General features: G+C 47.7%; 1 protein-coding gene across 3 annotated transcripts in view; it reads left to right on the forward strand.

Moving 5' to 3' along the window:
* LOC147895781 (putative protease Do-like 14) overlaps positions 1-22,961 on the forward strand; it is a 143,091-nt gene that overhangs the window by 40,699 nt on the left and 79,431 nt on the right. For all 3 annotated transcript variants that reach the window (XM_087382557.1, XM_087382558.1, XM_087382559.1), the window contains one exon: positions 2,818-2,939. In XM_087382557.1, coding sequence (XP_087238683.1) covers positions 2,818-2,939 — 122 coding nt within the window. The remainder of the gene's footprint in view (positions 1-2,817; positions 2,940-22,961) is intronic.

The raw sequence follows: 22,961 nt of genomic DNA on the forward strand, positions 1-22,961 counted from the left end.
CTACTTGGGATGGGCCGACACAGGGAGACCCTACTATGATAGATTAGAGAATAGCAGGAGAGGCGATCAGACCGCAGGACAGAGAGGCTGATAGAGCACAGCGACACGTCACAGACTTCTATGCATTTGAGTCAGCTCCAAGACATAGTGGGATGGAGGTGGAGGAGATAGTTGACATGCGGGCAGCCTGGATTACTGAGAGAGAGGCGAAGGGTCACTTTGAACACAGCCGAGCGGGTGTAGAGATCGAGGAGACCACGTCCCCCTCCGCCACCACAGCATGATACAACCCGGTGGCAGACACAGATCCTAGACATTTTCGCGGCTCACAGACGAGCCACTATGGTACCAGGCTTTGGCTTCTGAGCCTGAGTCTCAGCTCTCAGCATGCTACAGCTCTCAGACAGGTGCTAGTCTTTGGGTTATATCTGATTTTGATTTTGCTTGAGCTATTGAGCTCTGCAGAGTTATCAATTTATCAGTTTCTCAGCCTATCAGTTTAGCAGTCCTAGCACTCAGCAAGTGCGTTATTGCGCCCTTTGCTCCAGCCCACTGCGGCTTGTATGAGATCATCCTTTTTGGTGTACTTTGTACCTTGTCCCATAGGCTCGCGAGGCCTTCCGCGGACGTTAATACATCTTTCCTTTCTTTCTTTCTCCAAGACAGCTCACAACAAAGGATTGAAAGTAACTAGCTTGTCCTGGGCATCCAACAACTAACCTCATACTCGAGCTTGTGCACATTACCAGAGGGCCGTCACCTCTAAGCTGCCACGTAGGCAGCTGTCCATACATCCTTGCGTAAGCTGCCAGAATCAACAGTAGTCCGTACAGCCCAGTGAATATCCTGGGGTTGATGTGATCTTGGTAATACTCCAGCTTCACCCTCTTCTCTGTTGTTAGCCATTGAGTCTGTAGAGTGCTCAGTAGGGACATCTGAAACTCTTGGATATCAATTCTTGCGGGTGGCATAGTCAGGTATGAGTCTACATTCCATCTGCTGAACCACTTCCTTATATCTGTCCCCCATCCTGTGCAAATGATCTTGCTCTTATGGTTCTTTTGAAGTCTCATGCTGGCCATCCATGCCCTGTGAGGTAATCTATCTGTTTGCATTTGTTGTACCTCCACTAAGTATTGCAGTACTCTAACCAAAGCATGGAACTCGATAGGTCTCCTGCCTGTTTCTAATAGTAGCACCGAGTATGGAGTAGTTGCCTTTACACCTAAGTGGCAGCGTAAGAAAGCCTTTTGCATTTTTTCGATCTCATTCCATGTCGATGGGGGAATGCTGCCTCCCCATACTTCCACCTGCAATAGAGGGAGAGAGAGGGGCCGGACTTACAATACAGCTTGCAAGGGGCTGCACAAGGACAGAAAAGTTAATTCGTTCTTGAATTCGGCTGGAGCTAGAAGCTCTTGCTGTGAGAATTCTATTTGGCTTTATAATAAAGCATTGAACATACAGACACAAAGTCCAGCATACGGAATCTTTCCAGAAGTGGCGTGCTGTGGTCGATTATGTTGTGTACAGACCACACGTTGGTCCACATATATGACAAAAGAGGCCCCTGCTCAGGCATACATCAGCACTTCCATCCCCTTGCTCTATCGCAGAAATATTGCTAGATTCCGGACTAGATCTCACATGCTTGCAATTGAGAAGGGAGCGTGTTTGAATCTTCCGCGACATGCCAGAATATGCAGATTTTGTGACTCTCAAACAGTGGAGACAGAGGCACATATAGCTCTGCAGTGTCCCAGTTATGCACACATTAGGGAGGACTACCGGAAGTTACTGGGAGACTCCACACAGTTAACATCAGTCCTTTCCACTGCCTCGCCGGCAGCATTAGGATCTTTTGTTACCTGCCTCTTTTTGTACCGTCAAGAACTTGAAAATTCTTGACCCCTCCACACCGGAGGAGACTTTTCTTGTACACCGTTCGGGTCCCATGGGTCGTTTTCGGCCCCCCGTGGACGATAATAATTTCTACTTCTACTTCTACTTTTCTCTCTCTCTCTCCAACTCTAAGAAGGTACCTCTCTGCTCGTTTGAATATTGTACTTCAGTCACTTCAGCATTGCTTGTTCCTACATGTATGAATCTAGCCTACTTTCTGCTAAAGAACTATTCAATTCTGTTCTCAGCTTGAGTAGGGCTAGCCTAGGGCTGTCTAAGTAGGCTAAACTAGCTTAGGGATAGCCTTCGTTAGAAGCAGTCTTGTTGCAGTTGGATACAGGGTCTTCGAGTTCTTGCTTCATGTGAGGCACTGTACTAGCAGATCATTGCAATAAGTTATCTGGCAACAGCGCATGCCAGCACGGATCTTTGGCATGCTTCAAAGGCAATAGGGACACTCGTTGGGATTCTGATAGTGTCCCTACAGTGCTTATGACTGGCACATGACCAGATGTTCGTAGTGTCGACACACATTCAGTGTCATTGATCCTGAGCTCAGTTTATTAGTTTTTAAGGGTCTGCTAGGCAACCTCTACATAGAAAGAAAAGTCAATCATATGTATCCTTGAGACATTTTGAGAGACATGCCAAAAAATAGTTCTTGTGAACTTTTTTGCATGCTGTCTTCTTTTTAGGTTCTTGTTTTGGAGTAATAGCTTTCTGGGTAGTTTTCTGTCGGTCCATTTTGTCTCCATCTTGGCAGATAGCACTAATAACTCAATTGTTCACTTTTGTCATTATTTTTTATTATTTTCAGTTAATTTCTTGGTTCTGCATTCATAGATAGTAATATTGACTTGTAGAATGCTTTTGATATCATGGCATTAAAGGCCGTGCATGTGGTGGTACTGGCAGGTGAAATGGGCTTGTTATTTGGGCAAGGTGCTGGTTCTGGTGTTATTATCAATCCCAATGGAACAATCTTAACAAATGCACATGTTGTAGCAGGTTATGGGAATGGATTGTACAAAGGCAAGGTAAATTGTTTAATATTTTGCATTCCGCAACGAGCTGGTCCAATGCATGCTATTCTATGAGGGTTTGTGACTCTTAATTGCTACTGCAGATTTACCAATGTCCTGTTTGTCTATTGTTCTAATGTAAACCCACATAATCGAAGTGTGCCATATGTTTGGTACACACTATCTAAAGTTAAAAGTAAAGTTTCAACCACCACTCATACAGATCCAGTGATTCTACTTAGTTATATTGTTAGAATGGATCAACTGAAAATTTTTGTGGGCCGCCTTGCAACACATTATTATTGCAAACCAGTAACCTAAATCTAACCGTAACCGCACACAGCTTGTAGCGGGCCTGCGAAAGAGAGTCTCTATCGAGCGAGTGTGATTGCAAGAAGGCATCATCGGCTCACAACTCGTGAAGGAGAACTCTCTGGAGTGACCCCCTAGACCCTAGCTATTCCCCCCATTTGGCCTCCTGCCAAATGTTACCTCTTTGTGCATACAATTCTTATGCCAATAAGGCCTTCTAAATTGAGACAGCTTGCAGCTCCTCCCCGTCGACTTTCTGCCTCCTTGAACCTCTCCCACCGGCCACTGTCTCCTTCCTGCTGCCTTTCCTTGGCCTCCCTCAGGTTTACCACTTTACTCCTTGCCACGATCGGAACTACGTTTGGGCTGGTCACAAAGATCCCCCCTCCCTGGTTTACCCTCTTCCGCAGCAGAGGTGATCAGATCGGATGGGGTTCCCACAATTAGGGTCATTGTGTCTGACCCTAGTATTCTCAATGACCACATCACGCTCCAACATCATGATGGCTCTCTTTTTTGGTAGAGAGTCAAGATCTCAGGCAAGAAGGATCACTATCGTGTATGCAAAACCTTTCGGCATTTCACTAGCGATTGCCCAAGGAAGAAGAAACGGCCTAAGAAGTCTTCTAGTGCGGTTCCTCCTCATTCTGCTCTGAGTGTCCTTAAGGCACCACCTGCACGTCCAACACTCATTGCGCGTCTTGCACCTGCTACCCCGCATTGGATTGCCATTTGAGTTGCTGGGGCTCCTTCACTACCTGCAGATTAGGAGGCCTCTTCTCTTGTCTTGGACCGTAATCATTGGTTTTGGTTGCGGCTAGTGATGCTCCTAATCTAGTTCAGGTCATGGCTAGTGTTTCCTTTGACTCTATCTAAGCAGCCCCGTCCTATGTCAGTCCTTCAGAAACCATTTAGTGATTGTGGGAGAGATGTGGCTCTAGTGCCATAGAAAGAGATTCTACGGGCTCCGACGCCGTACTTGATTCAAAGAGACTCCTCTCGCCAATGAGGATTTTTAGCTGGAATATCTAAGGCCTTGGTGGTCTACCTCATCGCCGCCGCTGAAGGCAGCTGATTCATAATAATTCATTAGGTGTCATTGGGGGATCTATCGAAATTTTTTAATTCAGGAAGACAAGTTGGTCGCTAGAGATTATGCAAAGTCCGGTAGACTTCTTCCTTGTCATAGCTTTTGGTTTTGTACTTTGGTTCCCCTCATGGTTGGACATGGTATCATCACACCCTCTAGAGCATAGTGGGTCTTATTGTTGATTAGGGGACGTAAGATTGGTCTTCTTAACCTTTATGCTCATAGTAATAAAGGGGATCGTGTCCTTTTTTGGAAAGAACTCTATCTTGGGCCCCCATTGCAGACTCATGGATTTATAGAGGTGACTTCAACACCGTGGAGTTACTCTTAGACAAAAAGAGGGCAAATAAGGTGGCATTCATTCACTGGAGAGAGCAGCTTCGGATGCCTTCCTTTTGTAGTCTAGGGCAAAGAAGGAGATCCTCCATGTACAAAGTAGTAGTGAATTCCATACAATGAAACCTTGCTGTCCAAACAGCCCTAGACCTAGCAACCAACTTGCCGGTTTAGGGAAAAACATGAGAGAAAGATTCCATCGCACAAGGGCTCACCCTTGTACTTTGCTTCACTGGCAATTCCATTGTCCAAGCCAATCATTGGCTACAACTTGCATCCAATTCCAATGCACACTAGCACCCAATTACCAGGCAAGGCTATAGCATTCCACATTGATTGTGCCAACTGAGTGTGACAAGGCTCAAGTGCTCAAATAGCCTCAAGGCATAAGAATTGCAATACACAATCCCTCTAGCACCTTTCCAGGAACACCCTCTGTGGCCGGGTGTCTGTTTACAACTTGTATGGCCTAGAGAGAGCCCCAAAGCAAAACAAAAGCAATAACAACTTAAAAAATGATGAATGCAATCCAAAAGGAAGTCAGAATATCCATCCCGGCTGTCCATGGAAGAGGGGCAAGCTCTTTCCTACACCTATCCTCTGTCCAGGCCCCCAGAGGTATAGAAATGACTCCCAGCCAAGGGAAAAGAAAGAGAAAGAGAGAGAGAGAGAGAGAGATTCTGGGAGTGGAGACCAGAAAGAAGAGCAAGGCTCACAGGTGTAGAGGCCAGAAACATGAGAAAAAGGCCAGAACATCAGCAAGTGGGCCTCAAGAGGTGCACAACAGCCCGCACAGCGTCCAGAAACAACTTGGGATGTGTGCGAGTTGCACAAATCACCGTACAGTAGCAAAAACGAGCTTGGGACTGCGTGCCAAGAGTTTTGAGGCAAAGAAGCAGCATTGGAATGCGTGCCAACAGAAAAAATCAGGTCCGTACAGCAGCTTAAACAGTCTGTACAACATTAAAAACATCCGTACAGCCAGCCAATGAAGTCCGTACCATCATTAAATGCATTCGTACTATATGCACAACATTAAATGAAGCGCCTAGGGATTCGAGAAGCTTGCCATAGAGAGAGAAAGGCTAGCATGGAAAATCCTGTACAAAAAGAAGGATCGGAGTCAAACGTTGGATGTAGGGCCTTTAGAGAGAAAGGTTCATGGCAAATTGCCACATGACTCATTAAAGCCCCTATCCCTCCTTACCAATGACACTGTTGGTTTGCCCCCACATTAAAGCTCTAACCCTCTTTTACCAATGAAACATTGGTTTTCCTTGGGCCCAACATTTAGACTCCTCTTAGCCTTGCCTTGACCTAGCATTTGGGCCTAGAGGGTGCAATTTGAACTAGACTAGGAACTTCTAGTAAATCGGCGCTTTCTCTACCCTAGTCCCTCGCGGCCAAAATGTCCATGAGTTTAGTTGCCATTGATATTCACATCCGCGTGACACAAAGATAGGATTTGTGCATGGTCGAAGCCTTTTTGATAATATTTTCTTATTTTGGGAAGCTTTGGATTGGGCTTTGTAGTGGCCAAAGGCTAGCCATTCTACTCTTGGATTCTGAGAAAGCTTATTACAAAGTAGATTGGGGTTTTCTAGAGGGTACCCTTCGATGTTTTGGATATTCAGATGCTGGGAGTAGAGGTGTTTCTTTGTCATACATATTAGACCACATCTAGGTGCTTATTAGGGGAAACAGGGAGGGAGATTTCATATTTCAAGATCACTCTAGAGGCCTTGGATAGCTCCCATATCCACCCTTCTCGCACGTTGGCTAGTATTTGGACAGAGACTTCTCTTACTCGGCGCGCATCGGTCGACGGATCCAGTTAGAGGCCGCAGAGCTTGGACCCCGTCGAGGGAGAGACAATGGGTAGAGCAGGATGTTCCCAAGGAGTTCATCTCACGATTCTGGCCTTGTCTCTAGACCAGCCTGAGACCACGGAAGATCTCCTACTTTTTTTGGTTGATGGCTCATGGAGGAGTGCCCATCAGCCCTTGGCTAGAGCAGATGCGAGTCGACGACAAATGCCTTTTTTCTGTAGAGGGCATGCTGGAGACGATTTCCCATTGCCTGTGGGGTTGCGTAGCTGCGTAGAGAATCGGGTTTGCGCCCTTTCGGATAGTGGCCAGTACACATGGACTTCACTTGGGGGATGGTAGCATGGCTCACAGAGGGTGGGCACCCTTTTTCCATCGACTCAGTGTTGCTAGCTTATAAGATTCATGAACAGGTCTCCCAGATAGAGGCTTATGATGCAGTACTGCCTTCCTGTTCACGCCCCCCTTTCTCACGAGAGGACAATGTTTGAGAGACGGTGGCCAGCATTACCGCCTGTTTGGGTTGCTCGTTGTAGTCAGGTGAGGGGGGACAGACGATGACTCCGGCGGCCACCCTAGTGGCCATTTGGCAAGACCTCATCTTCACGCTACATGCTATCTGGGAGCATGGCACTCTAGGATTGAGAGAAACCGCCGAAAGGCGGGACCGCTTCTACAAGGCTTGGCCTACATGGATTTCTTAAACTTTCTCCGCGGGTGATATCCGCTGGATGTATAGACCACCTCTGTGGCTGTTAGCCCCTGTTCCTGAGGCAACCTAGGTAGTGAGCCGGTGCCCTAGGAACAGGTTGTGTTCTTTTCTAACAGCCTAATTGTATTTACTGTCTTCAGCCCCTCTATGGAGGCTAGAAGCACATGTTTTTTTCAAGCATTAATAGAAGTTTTCTTTTCTCTTGGGAAAAAAAAGGTCCATCGCAGGGTTGAGGTGTCATTGTCAGTCTCACCCCCTCGCTAACCCCCTCTGCTACCTCTACTACCCCCTCCCGCTACCTCTGCTACCCCCCCCCGCTACCCCCTCCGCTACCCCTGCCACCCCTGCCACCCCCCCGCTACCCCTCCGCTAATCCCCTCCGCTACCCCTCCGCTACCCCCCCGCTACCCCCTCGGCTACCTACCCCCCGGCTACCTCTACTACCCCCTCCCGCTACCTCTGCTACCTCCCCCTGCTACCCCCGCTACCCCCCCGCTAACTCCCTCCGCTACCCCTTGCTACCCCCCGCTAACCCCTCCGCTAACCCCCCCGCTACCTCGCACCCCCCCCCCCTCTCACTACCCCGTGCTACCCCTCTCGCTACCCCCTCCGCTACCTCTCTCTACCCCCCACTACCCCGTTCGCTAACCCCCCCGCTACCCCCTCGCTACCCCTTCGTACCCCCTCGCTACCCCCCCCCCCCCCCCCCTTTTTTTTGTGAGCTCGCTTTGTACTTTCACTCTCTTCGTTTCTGGGAGTGTGGACTGAAACATGCTATTAGGTAGCTAAACCCCCAAAAAAAACCCCCCTCTCTCAGCTCTGTTAAAAATTTTATTATTATTATTATTATTAATTTAAATTTTAAAACAGCAGCTTCGACCTCTTGTAGTCCCTTCTTTGCCCACTGCTGCCTCCCCCATAATGAAGGGAACAGGGGGATGAGGACAAGAGACTAGGCGGGAGACCCCTCGATCCAAATCAGCATACACGTGGAGATGGGGAAGGGGAACGGTGACAAGGCGAAAACACAAAAGCAACTCAGTCTAGAGGACTTCAACAAATGCAACAACTGGAGCGGTTTGACAGTGGACAGCACCGCGGCCCAGAAGAAAGGGGCCCACCCATAGCCCATGCCGCTCACCACATCCTCGACCTCTATGGTTACCACCACTATTTCACCACCATCATCCGCCTCATCATCTACGCCACCTCTCTCCTCCCCCTCTCCTGCATCATCATCACAGGTCTCCTCTCTAGTAGCCTCACCACTGGTCCCACCAGCCACGGCTCCACAATACTTTCCCCTCGTATCACCTCTACCTCTCAGTCAGCCACCCTTCATCACCTCGTCCGGCCTCGCTACTCCTACATATCACTCCCCCGTCCAGATCATGCTGTCCCCACCCTCAGTACAACCTCAGCAGCCCACCTTCATTCCAACCCCTCTTGAGATCCAATTCCCACTTGGACCAGGACATCTTAGGCTCCCGCCAGATGCTTGGGACTCCCTATTGGCTGAGATACACAGCATCCGGGCCCGTCAGGCAGAGCTGACGCATTACACTCAGGAGCAGGCCCAATACACCCAGGAGCAAGCCCGCATTATACACGAGTAGGGCACCCTTATCTAGGGACTCAAACACGACATCACACAACTTCGAGATGAGCTCGGGACCCTCAGAGCAACGCCTGGAGGGACCCCAGTCACAGAGATGGAGGCACAGATAGCCACGATACAGTCGGCTATAGCAGAGACGACTAGATGAGTGGACGTGGCAAAACGGGAGCCCACAAAGGCAACCGTTTCAGCCGCCATACAGGAGCAGCAACAGAGGGCTTCGAAGGCCCTTAACATCCGGATACCAGGGATCACGCGAGAGAGCACCAACACCACTACGATGCCCATGGAGGAGGCAATCACCTTTGTGACCACCACCATGGGGGTCCCCAACCATGGCATAAAGGGAGCATGGCGTGTTGGGAGAGATCCCAACCGAGAGCAGTCCCTAGTCATTCGCTTCAGAGATTCACATGCTCGACTAGCGACACTCTGACGCCGAGCCTCTCTACGAGAGCATCCCACCCTGTCCATGGACGAGGATTTGACACCAGTATAGATTGAGGAGCGACGAGTTCTTCTGCAGCAAGGGGATGTTGCTCGCAAGGAGGGAAAATGGACCGTGGTCCGAGATGGTAGGTTGTTGACCGGCACCCGTCGGTCTCCCACCCGTATCCCCTAGGGGACGGGGCCTATGAGACTCAGGTTCCGAGACTCTAGACTGTGCACCATTTGGAACTGTAATGGTACCTTATGGTCAGACCCAGGGAACTTCTCGGAGTCTTATACAGGATGAGACATAGTCTTTTACACGGAGACACACCAGAGCCCAGAGTGTCCACTACCGATAGTCAGTGGCTACACATGGGAGTCAGCCTTCAGGGATGAGACGAGGGATACAGGAGGAGTCCGAGGATCAGGTGGGGTTGCAATATTGTACAGGTCTTCCCTCGTTGGAGCCATCTTCATTGAGAGGAAGGACGCACACTCTCGATTCATGTGGATCCGGATCCGACGCACAGACACCCGACCTTTTCATAGCAATATGCTACTTCCCGCCAGACACATCCCACTTCGCCAGAGTGGCATGAGAGGAGGGTGAGACATCGCCATATGCACCCTTACATCAGGATATCCAAGACCTTTCAGCCCGCGGGGAAGTTCTCCTTGTTGGGGACTTCAACGCCAGGACGAGTATGCGACAGGCACCACTCCTGGACTTCCGAGACAACTCTATCATGCTACCAAACATGGACCTAGATGGAGTAGGTATGACTAGGACCTCATCGGACCGACACGGGCCTGTTACACCATATGGACACACGCTCCTTGATTTGGGCATGATGCATGATTTCATCATCTACAACGGGCTCGACCTATGGCCCTCCTCAGATGGTTTTACTTGCTTCCCACACAAGGGGGGGCACTAGTGTAGTAGATTACATCATGGGATCCCCTACCTTCACTTCATGTATCACCGACTTCACCGTAGCACCACTCCCTCTAGGAGCTGATCACACATACCTATTCTTCACTATCGCCACCCCACACTTAGCCGCACCACACACACCATATAGGAAGCACGACACCTACCACGACATACACTTTGATCATAGCCTCTCATCGGCCTACTCTGGACGCCTAAATAGACTCCTAACCTACATCGATCACATACCATTCATAGAGGACCGTGCTGCCCTGATTAGTCGCACACTCCACGAGGTTGCCCTCCAAATCTTTCCCCACACCACATGGTCGACTAGATTACCACCTCTTGGTTCTGTACCCTGTAACAATTGGTACGATGCGGAGTGCAAGGCTTATCGCCGACAACTCCGACTTGAAACCAGATGTCACCTCCCGAACACACCAGACACGGTACGCAAGTACCGACGTCTCGTACGTCGGAAGAAGCATACATTTCTTCGTCAAAATGAGGAGGAGCTGCTGCACATCTTGTACAGCAACAACTGTAAGGGTTTTTGGCGGAGATTCCTTGAGCGTAGGTCCCCATCACCCTTCATTGACACGAGAGTCTGGCACACGTATGCACACCATCTTTATTGTGTCCCACACCAGCCCACTCCAGATCTCATACACACACCTCGCCCCACCACTTGTACGTTGTTCACCAGAGGGGGAGTCAAGGACGTGACATTGAAACTGCACAATGGCCGAGCTAAGGATCACGAGGGCCTATGCACTGAGTTTATCGCATATGGGATCGACACGTTAGCCCTGATCCTAGCAAAGCTATTCAATGACGCTGTTTGCCTTGGCTTCCCCCGCACTTGGACACTCAACACCATCACCCCCATCCACAAGGTAGGGGATCCCATGGACCCGAGTAACTACAGGACTATCATGATTGGACATGTGATGTCCAAGATCTATGCAGCTGTATTAGATGCATCGGTCAGCCTGTTCACAGAGATGAGAGGGCTCAGAGCAGAGGGTCAGGCCGGTTGAAGGTGAGACCATGGGACTATGGATCACATACTCACACTTAGGAGTGTCATTGAGGAGGCCTAATCAGGGAAGGAGAGGGTATATTGTTGCTTTGTGGATTTTCGCAAAGCCTTTGACACAGTACCTCTTGCTCGTCTTATCACACGTCTACAAACACTGGGATTTGATCAGGAGATCATTTGGGCAGTCATGGCACTGTATGAGAGAGTCTTAGGCTGAGTTCGTACAGGCGAAGTTGGACATATGAGATCCTGAGTACCATAGGGGTCAAACAGGGTTGTCCCTTATCACCGACCCTGTTTGGCCTCTACATCGATGAGCTTGAGACTTTCATGGGGACGTTCGGAGGGACCGGTTGCTCACTTGCCGGGATCATCATCAGGATTCTTCTTTATGCAGATGACGTGGCACTCTTGTCGTCCACACCCGAGGGGCTCCAGCGACACTTGGATGCACTGTAGGCTTTTTGCTTATCCCATGATTTGGAGGTCAACCTTGGCAAGACCAAGGTCATGATCTTTAACACCTCTCGAGCAAACATGCAACGGAAGCAGTTTACTTTTACTTTCGGTGGGTAACCGGTTGAGATCGTATCCTCATACACTTGGGGGTCATCTTCTCCGGCCCGATCTTCACGATGCCAGCAATGCAGGCTAGACTGAGCAGGGGATACGCCTCACTGGCTCGGCTAGAGAGACAGTGCTTTCACTCCCACTTCTAGGACCCTCGGACCAAGGCTCTTCTCTTCGACTCCTTGGTCCGACCAGCCGGTATGTATGGCAGCCCTTGTTGGGGGCCTGACATGTCAGAGATAGAGTGGACACGGGTGGAGCGCTTGCAGATCCTCATGCTCTCACGGATGATCCGGGGGAAACCGTCTGTACCATATCACATCATTTAGGCCGAGTTTGGTGCTTCTCCACTCTAGCTAGATGCAGCCTTTCAGACCATCACATATCTACACCGGGTTAGATCATATGGGGACTGCACATCAGGGAGACAGAGGTTGCCATGGTTGCCTTTTCTAACACTCCAACTTGGAAAAGGAGTTAGATTGGGATAGTTGGAAGTCAAACAGCTCGGTGTTTGGATTCATGTTCTCCACCTTCGATGCTGACCCGTGTACCTCATTCTCATTGACTATCTACTTTATATTGGATGATAGATCACATAGGGCAATGGTTGGGGTACACAAGCCTATGTGATGGGTTATGCATTGTTGTAGGCCTATGGAGAATTGATCCCCAACAGGATCTCCAAACTGTCCAAGGCATTAGGATGAGCCAAACTAAAACATGAAATAATTGAAGAATGAAAGTAAAAATTAATAGAAGACTCCAACCAACTATGATGTTTTTTTAAAAAAGGAGGTGCTCCTTGAATACATCCATGGGCACTCCCCCATTGTCTCTATACCACCCATTATATGTGGGATAATTTGTCTCTATGCCACAATCCATCATATGTGGGCTAATTTCTCTCTATGTGAGATAATTCCTCTCTATGCCACATGACACTGTCTTCGTCAATCTTCATAAAGGCCTCTCTTACTCCATTCTCCATAAGGCCTACAATTGTTTCCCCCAACGCTATCTCATTCACCATGTTGGTGAATGCAAAACAATAAGATGAGGAAAACATATCTCCCTCTATAACATGAGAAGTTCAAAAAGTACAGGGACAAGCCCCCAAGCTATGCCCAAACCTACTGTATCATATCGGATGTGTGCTCTTGTCACACAATAGTAGATTAGGAAGCCTCCTAGAGAGGCTTGGGGCTAGGCAAGTGATTCTAGGGTTGAGTTGCAAGGGCACGATTGAATTAGGGTTTTTTGCTATTTCAGGCATATTGGGCTCGAGCCTATATAAGGAGCTCGGGGGTTCACTTGTCAAAAGGTGCAAGTGGGAGAGAGTCATGGTCTTGTTCGCGTTGACATGTGCCTACTGTCTAGTGCAGACCAAGACTTTCCAAGGCCCTTGGGTGCCACTTGGTGGTATGGGATGCCAGGCTGGTTGGACGATATGCCAGCAGCTTGGCTCTTGGCTCGGAGGAGACGTATTCTTCACTTCCAGACATCATGGTTGGGTGGTGCGCTAGCCTGCTCTGATCTAGTTGTTCCATGATTATTTCTTTGTGCATGTTTTGCAGGTTTGAGTTTCTAGGAGCCATTAGATCGTGTCAGTTGGTATCAAGTCCAACTCTTGAAAGACGAATTCTTGTAGATGGAGTCGTTGGCCAAGGCTCTTGCTTACGTATGCACAAATTCGCAATCTACAAATTTCCTACAAGTGCAAGTGAAAATGTTTGTTAGGGGGGAGATTCGTTTTTGAGGGGAAGGTCGGTTAAGCGTAATCAGCCAGGAATTTTGGAAAGGGGTGCATTAGCTTGAAATATTTAGGAAATTTGATTCGGAACTGCAAGAAAGAAGACGAACTCTGTTTAGGGAGCCAATCTCTGGTGCGATTAGCAAGGTTCGGTGTTTGAAATTGGAACAAGTGGTGCGATTGATGATAGAGGGCCTGGTCAGGTTACCTAGTTGATACAAGGATTTGTCTGATTGCCGCGCATACCTTGGTATTGTTTTATGCTAAGCAGACAAGATGGTAGGCAGCTAGGCGAGGCGTGAGAAAGGGGGAGTGGGCTGAAATCGCAGCTGTTCCCTACTTTTGGCTATACATGGCTAGGGTCTCTAAAAAAGCAAAAGTGTAATCTCACGCTCATAATTTACTGCAAAAACACTCTCATAAGCGCTCTCTTTCTCCCTCTCTCTATACATAGGTAGGGCCCAGGACAACATGTCGGGCTGGACCCGCCCCCCTGAAGGTATTTTATTTCTTGAGAGAAAGTGAGTACAATAGTTCAGCGTAGAGCTGAGCATACATAATTCAAAACGTGAATTCCAAATTACATGAGCTCTCAGGCTCTCCTTCTTAGGCTCTCCTTCTTGGCAACAAGCCACTTGTCAAATTCCTACATTACTTTCCTAATTACATGCCACTAAGGGAAACTCTGGAGTCTTCGAAGCACTTGGTCACACGAACCACCTCCTAGACTCTTGTTAGGCTCCATTGTGCTTAGGAAAATAACTCTTCCTAGTACCTGCAACAATTAATTAAAGCGCACCACCATGGTACCCATTAATTGTTAGCGCTTTGCATGCAAATAACACATTGTGGACTAATTCTAGTCACGGTGGGCGTCCCCACTGAACAGACGTGCACACATAACAAATATTAAAAAATATATTTATTCTTTGGTTGATCGAAGTCAACGCTCTTGATCATAATTAAGGGGCTTTGACCAAGGGTCGAGGTGCCTTAATTATAGTCAAGTCTCTCCAACCGAAGTTGGCACACCTTGGTTAACCGCAGTTAACCTTCTTGGTATAAACCAAGTCTTCTTGACCGAGATCAGGCTTACTTGACGGAAGTCAAGTATGTGTGACCGTAGTCAATTCTTTGACCAATAGAAAAACTCTTTTGACCATAATTATCCCAGATAGAAAAACTCTTTAATTATGATCAAATAAATGGTCAACTGTACTTTGACTTAGGATATTTACATTGTGGTGACATCCCCTCGGCTTCTATTCAGTTGACCTCAATTGAAAAGCTTCCTTGTAAACATCCAAAAGCTGTGGATGATCGGACAACATATCTTCATCCATCCGCTTGGCATCTAATGCCGTATAATTCTTGAATTTTACAAGGTACCTGTAAAATTCTTTGCCCTGAGGGCCTTTGTGTACGGTATGGTACACGATCTGCTCTGGTTGAAGGATCTCCTCCAGCTCATCCACTTCTGGTGGATCCTCTGATATTGCTTCTGTAGGCTCTGGCCCGTGAAATTTCTTTAGAAGACTCACATGGAATGCATTGTGAATCCTCAAATGCTCTGGCAATGCTAACCTGTATGCAACCTCATTTATTCTTTCTGTAACCTTGAAAGGGCCATAGTACCTGGGAGAGAACTTTACATACACTTTCTGTTTGCTTTGAACTTGCAGAGCCTAGCTTTCTCGAACTTTAAAAGTACCCAATCCCCTTCCTTGAGATCTAATTGTCTCCTATGCTTATCTACAGCTCTTTTATGCTTCTCTTGAGACCTTTCAATTGCTGTCCGGACTTGGCTGTAAGCTCTCTGGAGGTCTCTCACAAACTGGTCAGCTGCAAATATTTCGTCTTTAGTCCTCAGGATAGGTGGCAGAATCACTTTCCCATAGATGACCTCAAAGGGGGCTTTCCCTGTAGAGCTGTGTACTGTATTATTGTAAGCAAACTGTACCAATGGTAGGTACTTTTCCTAGTCTGAACCTTGGTCACCCACGTAGCATTTCAGCATATCCAATGCTGTAGAATTTGCTACTTCACTTTGACCATTTGTCTGGGGATGGAAAGAAGAAGAAAATTTCAGATTCGTCCCCATGTTATCAAATAAAGCTCTCCAGAATAGACTGGTCATTTTGGGATCTCGATCACTGACAATGGACTTAGGCATACCATGATGCTTAAAGATCTGTGCCATGAAAAGCTTAGCCAATGATCTGGCTTTATGGTTTTACGAACTGGAATGAAATGAGCTTGCTTGCTGAATCTATCAATGATAGTCCAAATCCCATCATTCCCTAACTTTGATCTTGGCAAATAAAAAATGAAGTCCATTGTAATACTTTCCCACGGTGCCTGAAGCACGGGAAGAGGCATAAGTAGGCCAGGTGCCTTCCGTCTATCATACTTCACTTTCTGACACGTAAGGCATTCAATAACAAACTGATGTATATCTTTCCGCATCCCTAGCTAAAAGAAATACCTCTAGTGCTAGGGTTGTTGCTGTAATTCCTCTATGTCCAGCATAGGGAGGTGCATGGCATTCCTCCAAAATCTCTTTCCTCATCTCCTGGGTGGTGCATAGGTAGTCATCTTTCATTAGATACCCATCTTTCAGGGAATAGTGACTGGTGGACTGCCCCTCTTGCATTTGCTGTAAAATCTCACCAAAATCTGCATCATTAGCATATTGCTCCCTCATGCCTTCTAGGTCCTGATGATAAGCAATGGTCACATTGTTGACCTGGGGTCTTCGGGACAAGGCATCTGCCACTCTGTTCCGAATTCCTGGGGTATGGACAATCTCAAAATGATACATTGACAGCATATTTGCCCATTTCATATGCTTCTCGGAAAGTTTTGTCTGAGTTAGAAAATATCTCAGACTTTGGTGATCTGTTTTAACAGTAAAATCTGCACCCAAAAGATAATGCTTCCATGTGTTCACAGCATGAACTACATGTAGCCAACAATTCTTTTTCATAGATTCCCAGATATCTTTCAGCATCCCGCAATCTTCGGCTCTCGTATGCTACTACATGTCCATTTTGATGTAATGCAGCCCCAACACAGTCTCCACAGGCATCACAATCAACATCAAAAGATTGATACAGATCTGGGACTACAAGAATAGGCTATGTAGTCAACTTCTCCTTGAGTGTATTGAATGCTTTCTTTTGTGATATTCCCCATGTGAAGGCTGCATTTTTCTTAGTAAGGTCATGCAGTGGAGCTAAGATATCAGCAAAATGCCTGATGAATCTCCTATAGTAGGGGCAAAGTCCCAAAAAACTACGGACCTCATGCACAGTTTTCAGCTCGGGCCATTCTTGGATGGCTTGGATCTTTGCAGGATCCATCTGTATCCCATTCCTGGATATTTTATGCCCCAGATAATGGATCTCTTCAAAAAAGAATTCACTTTTCTTACTATTGGCAAAAAGCTGATGATTTCGAAGTTCTTGAAATACCAAAGCAAGATGTATCCTGTGCTCTTCTTCTGTCTTTGAAAAGACTAGGATATCATCAAAGAAAGTACCCGTGAAATGCCTATACTTTCGGAAGATGCGATCCATCATTCTATTGAATGTGGCTGGAGCATTTGTCAACCCAAAAGGCATCACTAAATATTCATACAACCCCCCGAATGTAGTGCAAAAAGCTGTCTTATGTACATCTTGTGGTTGTATTCTGACTTGATGATAGCCACTCTTCAAGTCTATCTTGCTGAAAACTGTTGCTCCTCTGAGCTGGTCAAGCACATCATCTTGTATGACCATATTGTCCATTATAGGTCAAAAACTTGACAGATTTACCTCCATCTTTGAATTCCTTGGGTCTTTCTGGAAGACTTGCTCTTCCTAGACTTCTTGTGTTTCCTTCTTTTCTTGGATGGTTTATCAAGCTTGAGGTAGTGATGAAGCCTCGATTTCTTCCTGCTATGAGACCGTCCCCTATGAGATCTCTCTCTCTCTGGCTGTACACGAGAGTGTGCCTCTGGCATTGGCACATCATAAGCTGCATTAGGCATAGTTTTTGCTTTAAACAAATGCTAAGCTCTTGGATCCCTCCTGAGATTTTCCATCTCCTACATACGAATGCGTACCATCTACTCAAATTCTTGCTGATTTTGCTGCACACTTCTCTGTCTTGGATGTGCATCTCTATCTTGTGAATCCCACTGGATAGGTGATTGAGCCATTCTCTTACAACTCGTCTGAGATCTGCAAGTGTTTCACACACACTGTGTATGCAACTGATGCACGCTGCCTTTGCTTTTCAAAGAGAAAAATTACCTTAACAAGAGGTGTCTTGCATTCACAATCTATGCCACTACCGGGCTGTCAACTCAAGGCATATACCCAGAAAGTTGCCAAGGCATCAACAACTATATTGCCCCTTTTCTTTTTTTGCAAAAAGAGACTTCTATTAAGTATTAAAGAAAACCGTTAGAGCAAGCTCCATACGGGATACATCATGCAATGCATGAAAAGCTCAAGAGCCAAAAAGAAAGGATTGAGGCTGATAGTGCCATCTCAATCCGGTAGAAACCTCCGAGAAAAAGGGAGAACCCCTCCAAACTCCAAGAAATATAGTTCTTTTAGAAGAGGCTGCCCGTGAAGGGCCCTGCATGCTAGCCCATATGGCTATCAAAGTGTGAACCGTGTCAGTCCAAATACCCGTGAACACCTGTGATGGGTGTATCTGGGTGCCATCCAAGGCCTCTGTACATCTGGCTCTCCAAATGTGCCAAGAGGAAATGCTAGCGAGAATCTCCCAAGAGGTGTCCACTGAAGCATGAGAATCTCTGAAGGGAGTAAGTGGTACATCCTGAAGAGAGCAGGGCTCTATCACCTGCCGGCGGACCGAGAGTGCCCAAGAAGAAGGCTCCCCCTCATAAAACACCTGGGGCCCAGTAAGGGATAACCATGCGACCGAGCTCCAAGTCATGAGGAAAGGGGAAGTATGAAAGATGCTGAGTATCCGAGCAACCCCTTTCCAAACAGTCCTCGCCTGACTGCAGTCCCAAAGGCAATGTCGCACTGACTCCTCTGTAGAATGACAGCGAGGACAAGTGGGATTAGCCCCAAATCGTGATCTCCACAGGTTCACTGCAATCCCTCCATGAATAGAAAGCCAAAAGAAAAGAGTGATCTTTCTATTTTCAAGGGATTTCCAGAGCCGCCTCTAGAAATTTCTACGCAAATCTGCGGTGATGAAGAAGCTTTCCCAATGGGGGCCTCTGGAGGGAATCCAACCCCTACTGTTCAGCTGAAATCTCCTGGCATTACCAACCGTGAAACGAAAGAAGGGAATCCCCCTCTCTCGGTGCCCATGATCTATCCACTCCCACTCTCCTGGGTCCCACTGCAAGCACCTGATAGGTGCACCTCCATATAACCACAACCTTTAGGATCCCAAGGCCAAGAGCAGAGGGTCGGGGTCTAAGTACCACTGCAAGCCTACTCCATGGTCCACAAAACCAGCAATCCTGACAGGCTGAAAGGCAACCTCTAGAAGAATATCATCCTTGGATGTAGAGAGTATACCTCCATCCCCAACGTCAAAGACTAGTGCATCTTCCCCGAGACCTCGAAGAGCGATCACCTGTAAAGGAATTGCTGTCCTCGAAAAAGCTCCCATCCAAGTGGTGAAAGTAATAGGCAACTCAAGTGTCCATTCCATCGAGATGGCTGCATCTATCTGCTGAATCCTGCGTGCTACCCCTTTGAGGTGACTCACGGGCTGCAGTCTCTGATCCTCAGGTAGCTTGATAAAAGCCTTCCAAGTGCCTACTGTGTAGGCGGGGCCTCTCTCCCATTTAGACCACTGCATGTAATGGGAAGTGCCCAGTGGTCTGGCATGCTCGTCAAGAATACTATCATTCGAAATGATTGGCTGTTCTCTTCGACAGTAGTAAGGTGGAATCCTTCGAAGAGTGTTCGTGAAGCTCCCCCAAGCTTTCAGCATGGCAGTTATGAGAGGAGAGGCAGGAGATCTGAGAGGGGCGGAAGTAAAAATCCAGCGAGGGCTGTCCACCCAATCATCTCCCAAGGTTGGTGTGCAAGCCTGAATGCGTCCAAAAAAGAAATCCTTCCAAGGTTCTTGCCCAGGCATGAGTCCCCTCACCACCACCTTACAAAGCAATGCCCTGCACTGCAAGTCCGGGTCAATGATATTAAGGCCCCCTTCACACGTAGGGAGAATAATGGTGTCCCAGGCCACCCTCGCCGTAACTTCTACTGTGCCATCAAGTCCACTCCATAAAAAATTTCTGACTGGTCTAATAAGCTGAGTGATGCAATCCCTAGATCGGCACCAGCAAGAACACACAAACCAGGCGGTGGCCAAGAGAACCTGGTTCACTACCACAACTCTAGATGCAAGGTCGAGTTTGGCAGAGCTCTAGAAAAGGAGCTTTTTCCTTATACTTTCTAGTACTGGGGCAAACTGTTGTGCTGGAGAGATGCCCAATATTACCTGGCATCCCAAATACCTGATAGGAACACCCCTCTGAATCTAGGAAAAGACAATGTCAACTCCCCAGCCTGGAGTGTCCTCATCACTAAACCAAAAGCCAAAGGATTTATGCCAGTTAATGTGTGCCCCTGCAGCTGAGCAAAAAATATCCAAGGCTGTCCGGAAAGAATCAAGTGAGTGCAAAGAGGCCTCAATAAAAATAGCAGTGTCATCAGCCAACTCACAATCAAGAAGCTCCTGCTCCTGTCTCAAGGGCAATCTCAACCCAAAAAGCTCAGCCTGAGATCTAAGGAAGATACTCATAGCTTCTGCCACAAAAAGAAAGAGGAAGGGGGCTAAAGGGCATCCCTAACGAACTGATCTGGAAATCTGAAACCTGTCACCCCTTACCCCTCCAATCAAAACCTGGCTGTGGGCTGATCTGTAAAGGGAGGCCACCCCTCTAATCCAAGCATCTGAAAATCCAAACCGTAGAAGAGTGCCCTCAAGAAAACCCCAATCTACTCTGTCATAGGCTTTCTCGAAGTCCAGGAGTAGAACTGCCAGCCTCTGCCCGCTCTGCATAGCCCACTTTGTGGCTTCCCAAAAGGAAAAGATATTATAAAAAATGCACCTGCCATGCACAAAGCCTATCTGAGTATCATGGATGAGGTCTGGAAGAAGGGGCTGTAATCGGATGCTGATCGCCTTGGCAAGGATTTTGTAAAGAGTGCCCAAAAGAGTGATGGGTCTCCAATGGGATACAAAATTCCTGTTGCCACCTTTCGGGATAAGGTGAATGAGTCCCGCGGTCAGTGAGTCAGGCATCTCACCCGAGTCCCAAATGCCCTGCAGGGCTGAAGTAATATGATCACCTATCATATCCCAAAAGGCTATAAAAAAAGGAGTAAGACCATCGGAACCAGGGCATTTGCCCTTATGAAGGGCAGAGAGAGCAGTCTTGAATTCTGTGTTGGTAAAGTGTGCATCAAGTGAGCATAACATCTCTGGGGTGACCAACACAGGTAAACTCTGCCAAACTTCATCTCTAGCCACATCTCTGGCCTGTGTGTTAGGATCTGCGGAAAGTAGGGAGGCATAGAAAGCTGTCGCTAAGTGCATGACGGTCTCCGGATGGGACTGCAAAACGCCGTCAGAGTCAATAAGCTGCGTGACACTCTCTCTACTATGTCTGGGACCAAGTGTAGAGAAAAAGTGTTTATTGACTCTCCCTCCCATCTGTATCCAAAAGGACTCACGTGCATGGAAGGCATACTCTACTCTCTGATCAAGCAAAGTCTGCAAGTGAGCCCTTGCCGCAGCAAGGCGCTCCTGTATCCAAGCATGTGATGGTCGTCTCTACTCCTCCCTCTGTAAGGCTGCCAACGGCGGATACCAATCTCCCGCCTGAGTACCTCACCTCGCCGAGCACTAGCAACGGAGTGATAAAAGTCGTTGATACTGGCAAGTGCTATGGCCACATGTGAAGGACCGGCCACCCCCCCCTGCATGTGAGAAACCCAGATCTCCAACACTGCCTCTGTGAGAGTCTCATCCGTGTATAAGGCATCGGGGATCCTGATACTGTGAGACCGTCCTCTCAGATGAGGCTCTGAGATGGACAAAACTACTGGAAAATGGTCTGAAGTGGAAACACTAGGTGCAATGCAAACTGTCCCCCCTCTATCAAGAGACCAGTCACCCACATAGAATGTGTCAATCCGAGCATGGATAGGCATCTGCACCCTATGGTTCGACCAGGAAAACAAAAGTGACTGAGACTGAATATGAAATGCATCATCTGACCAAACATCTATGCCACTGAACCTGAACAAGAAGGCATCCCAGGCTGCTCTCTCGAGGGAGTGGATACCACCTTCTGTGCCCCCTTTCTTATCAGAAGGTGCCTCAACCATGTTGAAGTCACCTCCAATAATCCACGAATCCGCAACGTCAGCCCACGAGAGCAACTCTTTCCAAAATAGAACACGGCCCCCTCTGTTGTTCGGAGCATAGAGGTTGAGGAAACCAACCTTACGTCCGTCAATCAGAAGTAAAACCCACTGGGCCCCGAAGGGAGTTATGGTACCGTGTCCAATGACCAGAGGGAGAATAGAATCTGAAACTGAAATGCATGTACCTCCTTTGGTTCCCAAGGCAGGAAGCCAAAAAGTCTGGCCTGAGAGCAGCTTACCTGACTTGGAGCAATCTCTGACATCCAGTTTGTGTTCCTGAAGAAAAAGAATGTCTAGGGAACCACCTGAAACACCTGGATGGAGCTGATTCCTGGTCAGCTGCCTGCGACGGCGATGAGGGATGCCGCCCAATCCCTGTATATTCCAACTGGCTATGCTCATTGCCCCTTTTCTGGCTGTTGCAAAAAGCATACTTGCTGCAAAAAGCACTGAGTATGCATTTGATTCCCTTTTTCTGAGCACAAAGGCATGCATTCCTTTACCTGTGCAAATTCCTGATTTTCTCTGATTTTTGCTTTTTCTGACAGTTAATACTCTCTCAGGTAGGTGGAAACTACTAACAGAAACAGTCTCTGCAACTGTCTTTTTTTTTGGGGGGCTAGTAACCAGATGGGTAACGACTGGTTACTCTAACCAGACTGATTGGTTTTGGTTTGGTTAGTTTGCAACTAGACTAACTGGATTGGTCACAATCTGGTTACAGTGACCAGACTAGTTTGGTTGGGTCAACTAACTGGACCTCTAACTAATCCACTAACCAAGGTTAGGTTGGCTTAACCTCAAGTCTGTCACATCAGCCTCCTGTCTGCCATGTGTCAGTGCCACATCAGCATCTGAGCTGGTTGCCACGTGTACTGCTACATCAGCACCCCTTAAGGCTTGGATGCCACGTCAGCGTCTGAATTGTACACTGCCACGTCAGCTCATGTGTACCACGTCAGCCACACGTGGTGCCACGTCTAGGCGCCACG

The sequence above is a fragment of the Dipteris shenzhenensis genome, chromosome 12 (genome assembly GCF_047967505.1).
Source record: "Dipteris shenzhenensis isolate YYH24624 ecotype China chromosome 12, Dip_SZ_1.0, whole genome shotgun sequence".
Taxonomy (NCBI): domain Eukaryota; kingdom Viridiplantae; phylum Streptophyta; class Polypodiopsida; order Gleicheniales; family Dipteridaceae; genus Dipteris; species Dipteris shenzhenensis.